Here is an 8,782-nt window from a genome sequence, read left to right as displayed (position 1 = left end):
GACAATTAAAAGTGTTTCAAAATATCATTCGTGTCGCTCTCATTCTTGTCTATGACAAAAGATTATTTTAGGATACGTTTTAAACTTATTACAATTAATTGTTAAATTTAATAATTTTATTACAATAAAATATAGATTATATATTGCATAGTCTTAATATAATCTATATTCAAAAATATCAGGCATCAACAGTACAGCAACAATAATGCAACAGAGAGGACCGGTCCTTGAGGTGTACTACTGAACTACAGTACACCGATTGACTTGTCCCTTAGGAAATCGCTTACATGAATGAACACTTTAGAGTCAACGACTTAGCGGTGGCAACCGTTAGTTGCGCAACGGAACGTGACCGTACGTACGGTTCCGGACTTCAAATAAAGGAGGAATTACGCGATTGCTCCGGCATTTATGAACCGATTTTGATTCTTGTTTTTTTGTTGGAAAGAAGGTACCCCAGTAGTGGTCCCGTTTTGAAGAAAATATTCTACCTCTAGAAGATGGCAAACTGGGAGGTGAATCCGGTTTCGCGCACTTTCCGGTAGCCGGTTTTAATAAAACTTGGCAAATAAATGTAATTCCACAAACTTGTGAGGTCGGTTTTTTTTTGTTAGATTTTACTGAGATTATCCGAGTAGACGCATCATTAAAGTAAACTTATTGGGAAAGTAGACCGATCAGAAGAATAGACTAAATGGAAAAGCAGACTAAACAGGAAAGTAGACGAAATAGGAAAGTAGCCCAAAGAGGAAAGTAGACGAAATGGGAAATAGACGAATCGGGAAAAACAAGTGGACCGATCGGGAAAGTAGACGAATAGTGAAAGTGGGCGGATCGGGAAAGGTAGACCAATTGTACCGAAGGACAACCAACGTCTTCTAATAAACCGTGCCAGATGCTTTGCCAACTAAGCCACGGAATGAACCAGCGGACCTTGCGAATTTTTCTGTGTGATTGTTGCAGATGTTTGTTTTTTGCCGTATCGCTATCTGTGAGTAATCTATTTCTTCAGTCAGCCATTTGTTTATAATAAATAGAAAAATTATGGTATGTATTCCACGTGAAAGTTATTTAATGAGAAATTTGCTGTTTCCACGAGTGTTTAGTTTTTCCTTCATTTCTTTAAATAAGGAGACGCGTAGACGTGGAACCGCCTAAGAGGAACGAGAAATTACACTTTCCTAATTTACGATAACGTAATTAAGTAAAATATACATAACAATTCATTTTAATAGTAAAACGCTTATTAGTGTAGTATCTGTCTCTATCTTCAAGGGCGTCAACGGCAGGTGAGACCCCTAGTTTGGTCACGACTCTTTTTTAACTTCTATATAGTCGCCTTAATAGGAACACTCCCTACTTTTAGTACACCTCGCCAAGTTAGAGTTAGGTCCCGGTGACTTGAGCCTGCGGTCTTTTGAGGGAGCGATCCTATTTAGTTCAGTGGGATATGGGAATTGGAAAGGAATAGGAACTGTTTCGGGGTCTTTGAAGGATACGAAATCAAGTAATCCGTGTAAACGCTTTATTGATTTAAATGGTGATATTTTATTGTTTTCCCTCTTTGTTATACTTTTTGTGTTTTTCGAATAAAGATTTTTCATGTTTATAATAAATAAAAATTATTTAAAATTATTTTATTTGTATTTTTTTTTACGTTATAATTTTATTTCAAAATACATATATAGTTTCTTATTTTTATACATGGTTAATAATATGCATATGTATAATATGTATACCTTACCTTAGACTATAGAAAAGAAAATGTAAAAAAGTTATATTGTATTGATTGTATACTTATACAGAGCGTCTCACGGCTGTGCCACACGGAGGGAAAATACCTTAGATACCGTGGATAGAAAATTTTACTGATACAAGGCTTCATTTTGATTTTAAATAAATAAAAATAAAAATCATTTATTTCAGATGTCTACGATATGATTTTAAAAACAATTCGAACAGCCTTCACAGATTTTCAAATAATCGCCTGTCTGAACCGGGAATCAAACCTGCCAAATGTGAAAAAAACACCTATAATTTTACTATACTGATCGAAAGCTAAGCTTTAAGTCGGAAGCTATGTCCGGACATGTGCAGGACACTACGACCGGCAACTCCGGTACTAGCCCGGAGTGCTAGTAGAGGATGAGCTAGACACCCTCCGATCCCTCCAGTCGCGTAGGTTTCTGGCAACTGGAGTGACGCTTCGGCGTCGGGAAGTGAGCGTGCCTACAGCTTCAACACCAAAGTACAGATGTGGCAGTGGACTTTAGAGTGAACTGTTTAGCGGTGGCATCCGTTAGTTGCGCAGAGCACAACGGGGCTTGAGCGTACCTACAGTTCCGGCACCTGAAAAATAGGGAGGGTACCGCACGTGTACCCGGGGCAGCTCACTCACATTTTACACACATACATTTTCATAAGCTCAATTTGGTTTGAACTCAGTAACCGAGTGGCTCAGAGCAAATAAATACCCTTACACTGAATACTAGCAAAACTAAATACATGACTTTCTCATACGATATCTCCTCACAACCTCCTGAGAATGCTTTCTCAATAGTAGCTCACCATTGTACAAACCCTTGAACTCATGTAAGCCTCTGGCTTGTCGAACACGGGACTGCACAAGCAACATACTGCATTACATCCTGGGGCGGTGGACATAAGACCACCTTAAACCTGGAAAGAGCGCAGAGAGCTGTTCTTAAAGTCATCAACTTCCGTCCTTTCGATTATACAACCCGCAAATTCATAAACGAGTGCAATGTGTTCTCGGTTCGGCAACTGATTATCCAACAAATAATTTTGAAAAAGCACACAACCACAGACAACTCGATACCATCATCATTTTCATCTCGCACACAACTCGGCTCAGCGCACGCGCACAGCTGCCGTCCGCTAACCAAAACGAGGCAAGTGACACAATTTTGTGAGATGTCATAAAATACTAGTTAGGGTAAGTTCTGATAAGTCGAACACGTTAACTAATTTTAACTGTTTTTAAAACAGAATTTTGTACATAGGACATGAAACTATTTTTCGTGCTGATCACCTCGCAAATGATGCTACAGTTGACGGGGACACGGCGTACTATAAAAATTATAATCATCATATGGCAACCCTTCCTTTACGTTTCCTTAGACATGATTGGAGTGCGATGTGGTCTGAAAGCACTAAATTAAAAGGCAAATTTTATGCTTACATTCAATCTTCTATTCCTGTAAAACCATGGTTTTCGTCACTTAAATTTAATAGATTGACTACATCTGTTTTTATTCATATGCGATTGGGTCATGTTTGTACTGCACACCTTGCGAAATAGAATATCGTTAATAGTGATTTATGCGAATGGGGCCAAAAATATACATCTTCCTACGTCCTTTTCGGTACTGTTATCATGTAATGATTCACATATTTATAAGTATTTATGTAACTTTATTGTAGAAAACAATATAAAAATTTAAATATTGGCTTCAACGCTGACCGCGAAAGACCAAAAAAAAGAAATGACTTTAAGGGTCGCATTCCAGTCAGGCTAAGCTAAGTCAGGACTTGAGTATGATTTCAAGCACTAGAAATCATACTCAAGTCCTTGCCATTCCTGGTATTTCCAGTACTTGAAATTATACTCAAGTCCTGATTTGAGCATTGAGTAGAATTCTGGAATACGACCCTTAGAGAAACTTATCGTATTCCAGAATTCTACTCAATGCTAAGTTAGGACTTGAGTATGATTTACAGCACTCGAAATCATACTCAAGTTCTTGCCATTCGTTGCGTATATTTTGTACGAACTCGTTCACACATATCCGTGTCCGGGCCGGGGCCAACGCCGGCGCCGGATCGGGCCCGCAGTTCATACAATCTAGCACGCCCCGTCCACGTCCCGGGATGTTGTGTGTGGATAGTCCTTTAAAATACCTACTGCTCGGCTTTGTTTGGCAACAGCTGTATGCTTTTTTCACACCGGGGACCGGTCAAAACGCGAGGAAGGGTCGCGCGCTCAACACGCATCGACTGATCATCATCATCTTATTTAAGAGCCAAGCTCTTGTGACTGATAATAGTAGTAATTTCACAATACAAGACAAAGTGATTCGAATCCTACTGGATAATTTTATACACACAAATGGTTTGCTAATGATTCTATATAAACGTCGCTATGTAGGCAGCGCATGTGTGATGTTGAAAAGAATATCAATATCGTTCATAAACAAACAAATAAATAGTGTTTTTGTCAGTGATCATCAATGTAACAAAAATATGATAATATTGTAGAATGCGAGGGCATTTTCCCCCACATAGCGTAATACAAACAAAATCCCCAAACGAGTTGTTGAGTTGAAATTCCCTGCATTTGGGGAATTCCCCATAAATTGGCAACACTGCAGTTAGTTCAGAAAAAGTCTGACGAAAGAATCGGACTCCTATCTGACGTGTATTGAGTGAATCCAATCCGATAGTCGGATCCGACCATCAGACACGAAATCGGACGTGTATACCCGCGCTTAGAGCATATAGGACTGGAGGCGTCATCAATAGGCAATCACCTCTATCAAGGTACAAGCACAAAACAACTATCGCACAATAAACACTACTTTAAAATCAATGTTTTTTCATTTCCATTATCCATTCTCCGCGTCAAGTACTCCACGAAACATGTCGTCTTGCGCTGTACAAACTTGCAAAAAAATCTCTGCTGCATCTAGTCTAGCCAAGAGTAATTACATTTAATAATAATAATAATAACGCACCATTAACGCACACACTCAACATAGCCCCGCACTAGGAAAACCCTGTGTCGCGGGTGGCATGGCACACACATAGACAACCACAAATTACACCCAAACTCACGAGATAAATAAATGTAGGCCATACATATATTTCTCCCGGCCTGAGAATCTGGACCAGGGAACTGGGACTGGGAACCAGGACCTCTGCATGGCAGTCCAGGACCTCGGCATAGTAACCGTTCGGCCACAGAGGCAGTTAAATTTTATTTTTTTTATTATTTCATACATAAGCCTCTTTTTTACATTAATTGCAAATTTTCTATTTTAGGACATTTTTTCACATTGATTCAATTTATCGATTACATAAAAAAATATTTGAAAATATTGGAACATTTGACATAAGCATCCCTATGAAGTATGGCAACTATCATGCAACTATAGACAAAAAAGTGCAGTACTTCATGGACGCTGTTTTTTCGTTATAGAGAAGCGACGCGCTCTCTTAGCTCCTATTTTTATCGACAGATTGTGTAACGAAGTTTATTCAAATTGATTTCTCCGTCGTATTGTATATTCAATAATAATGTAATTGTTGGAATAATATGCAGAATACGCTTTGAATAGACGTCCTTTATTGTGTATAGCACAAACTGTTTAAAAGAAATTACAAATCCACCATTAAAAAAAACAAGTTAAAGCAACCATATTCTAATACAAGACAGTTAGTGTAGTCAACAACTCGTTACTCTGTAGGTAACATAGTTTGTGAACATATAGGATTATACCGCGGGTTTTTACTTCTTAAAAACAACAGTAATAAATTATAAATAATGAAAATAAATTGTAATTGTTTAATATAAATCATCATAAATCATGCCGTACTGTAAGAAAAAAATAAAAACAAAAAGTATTACGAGTGCATACATACAATACACAAAATACAAACGCTATAAAAATAACCAAATAGCTAGCTGTCGTTATCCTACACAAGACATGCGCAAAAGACAGAAAGAGACCCGTTACGTCAATTTCAATTTTGGAACCGCAAGCGTTTGATTTAGAACAAAGAAACTATAGAGTTAGAGAGTAGAGAGAAGTCATACCGTGGTAAGAAACCTGATACTAGTGATACCTAATCATTTAGTGAATAACCACGAAAGTCTTAAAATCTATATAAAAAAGAAATCTATAAAACTATAGAGTTGATTTAATGTTAATCTTATTTTTGAAATGACTTTTTATTATATGTTAGTAATAAATAACTAACAAAATATTGTTGTATTCGTTTTACTGTTTGGCGTTATCAATCAGAAGTCCGAAAATACATTTGACCGAAGTTATCTTTGCTCGAATTTTTGTAATCCCAAATGTACTTTTTTAGGTTATTTTAGGAACATTACAAAACAAGCTAACTTAATCTTTTCTTTATAATAAGCAACCAAAATCCCCTGAAGCATAACGGTTTTGTTATAAATAGTTTTTCGAGATTATGATACTTTGAATTTACTTCTAGTTGGAATCTAGACATTCGAATCATCGATACATTTCTTACAGCACGTCATAACTACCAACAAAGAGACACAGCTATTTTCACATTTACAATATTTGTATGTACCGATATTTGTCTACACAACTCTTATTGCTTGAAGAGAATTCGTATAAAATTCAACACAATACTATAAAATTAATTAATATTGACATTAAGACTACTCCATCACTCTTATGTTCAAGTAGTTTTCACTAGAAACCAAACAAGATGCATTTTGTTATTTCCAGTAGAAGCTGAATATGGATAATTTTTGGGCCTTTAAATTGTGGCAAACAAAATTAAGCAACACTGCAATGACTTTACAGTTTAAATTGAATGTTTAGTTTTTTGTTAATACTTCTATACATGTCCCTACGTTTGTAGAGATTAACTCCGGCCATGCTTGTCATTGGCTCCAACGCTGACCGCGAAAAGCCATAAACTGAAAAAAAAAAAACTCCGGACATTTTTTCGCGGTTTTTGGATTAGACTTTGGATTGTATTTATAGTCATTCATTTATTGGTAAGTCAATGGGCAATCTCAAAAACAATACTACTGTTACACTACACACGAAATTGAAAAAAGAAATTCACTACATCCATCCAGTCTAGCCAAGGGTGGAATTACATTTTTCATATACATGATTAACCAGTACATAATACAAGTCGACACCGTCACGTCGATAACTTGAATATACGAGAGACGGCTCTAGTATATTCACGAGAATCGATTTATTTTTATAGGTGTGTTTTATCTGTGCATTTGTAAAAATAAGCTAGTGTTGTAAACGTTTGTTTGTGTGTGACCATAGTGAGTGACACAGTTCAATTTTGCATTTGAATAGTTTTATTTTTTTTTCCATCCTCTAAGCTTATAGTACTAACCCCGCCCCTCAAAAAGTGGCAGAAAGTTTTGTTCGAGAAATAACGCTAATAGCGCCTCCCGCCCTATATGCTCTAAAGCTTCAAGATAAAGAACAAAAATTATTATTTTATGTACAATTTGCACAACAATATAACATTCCACCGAGTTTAATGCTAGCGTCTTTTAAAATTACAGGTTAGGTCTTAGAATAATAGGGTTAGGTATTTTTAATGTCGTTCTGTTAACGTACGCGGTCAACAACAAATAGGTGGGTTTTGTGTGAAGTGTAAATGTTAAACGGTGTTAATATAAAATTACAAGTGAGACCTCGCCGCCAATTTCAGGTAAAAATGACGACAATACATCCCTACATATGTGAACTCGACTGTGAAACGAATACTACACTTAAAATGTACCTTTTCAAGAATGTTAAAAATTTAGAAACATTGAGGAGTAAAGTAATAGAAGGCGCGTGGATGTGTGGGGTAGTGAATGCTGAGCTGGTGTTGGATCCGCTGCAAGTGGCGGTGGCAGCTAATGCGGCGGTCGTCGCGCAACTCCGAGGCACGATGCTCACCAGGACAGTCTACGGGGAAATCCTCTACAACTTGTCTATCACAAAAAACATCTCTCAGAGTCTAAGCAAGTTTGGAATAAACAAAGGAAGAGATCTGCTACTTTGTTTCTTAGTGAGGCCAGACAGGGACAACAGTGAAGATATCATTCCTCAATTAAAGGGAGATCTGTGTCCTATTACTGAACTAAGCACTGTTACCAACATGAAGGAAATAAAAACTGCTTATAAACTAAACAATTTTAAAGGTAATATTAGTCTTCTGGACATTATATTAAGTAGGATGGTCACCAAAAGCTTTGTATCTCATTAAATGTATTACATTTTATCGGGTTTTGCATGCCAATCCCACCACACTGCTTGTTATAGTAATTGGTACTATAACAAGATGTCTAGGTTGGACAGTAGGAAGAGGCGACTGAAAACAAGACAGATTTTTTGCATTTTAGTTATAATATTGTTTCATCACTTTCTCTCTGCTTTCCATAGTTCAGAATATTAGACTGAATCTTCCCCGAGAGCCAAGATTTCAGGCAAAGTCTATACCACTTTTAAAGTTGGTGAGGAGTGAAGTAATAAACCACCTGCACGAATCGAGCAAGCACAATTGAGTGTGCCAAAACCGAATTTAGGGCATTCTGATATAGATATGTTGGATTTTATCGATAACTATCAACCACACAGGAAAATTGATAAGAATAAAAATCTGATCTATTGGAAACAAACATTGAAACAATTTATAACAATATTTAAAATAAAAAGATACAATTTATCCTGTGTGTAAACAATAACTGTAAACAATGTGTCCTTTTGTCTGAACAATATCAACCAAGCAGGCATGTTAATAGCTTAGACATAAATATGAATATTCGCAGTATCTCTCTGCAACCAAAACCAAATTGCTACCCCAATTACAAAGGAGTGACTATTCTGCACAGTTTTTTGTGTTTATAGTTATAATATTTCTTTATTTCTGATAATGTATCAATAGAATTTTTAGTAACAGTGGGTAATTACGACTATGTTAATTAAAAATAATAATTAATGATAACTTACTTGTTATAATTATTAATACAAAGATC

At 36.5% G+C, this 8,782-nt stretch overlaps 1 protein-coding gene across 1 annotated transcript; it reads left to right on the top strand.

The window, feature by feature from the left end:
- Positions 1–7,126: 7,126 nt before the first annotated feature.
- On the top strand, positions 7,127–8,743 carry LOC113238929 (EKC/KEOPS complex subunit Tprkb-like). Its single transcript, XM_026475779.1, has one exon. The coding sequence runs from the start codon at positions 7,417–7,419 to the stop codon at positions 8,011–8,013; it is 597 nt and encodes a 198-aa protein (XP_026331564.1). The 5' UTR covers positions 7,127–7,416; the 3' UTR covers positions 8,014–8,743.
- The last annotated feature ends 39 nt before the right edge of the window (positions 8,744–8,782 follow it).

The sequence above is a fragment of the Hyposmocoma kahamanoa genome, unplaced genomic scaffold (assembly GCF_003589595.1).
Source record: "Hyposmocoma kahamanoa isolate Upper Pololo Valley unplaced genomic scaffold, ASM358959v1 98930, whole genome shotgun sequence".
Lineage (NCBI taxonomy): Eukaryota > Metazoa > Arthropoda > Insecta > Lepidoptera > Cosmopterigidae > Hyposmocoma > Hyposmocoma kahamanoa.
This window is presented reverse-complemented; position numbering and strand designations above follow the sequence as displayed.

Bases quoted from the DNA above. Each gene is read 5' to 3' on its own strand.
- LOC113238929 (XM_026475779.1), top strand. From the start codon at position 7,417: ATGTTAAACGGTGTTAATATAAAATTACAAGTGAGACCTCGCCGCCAA.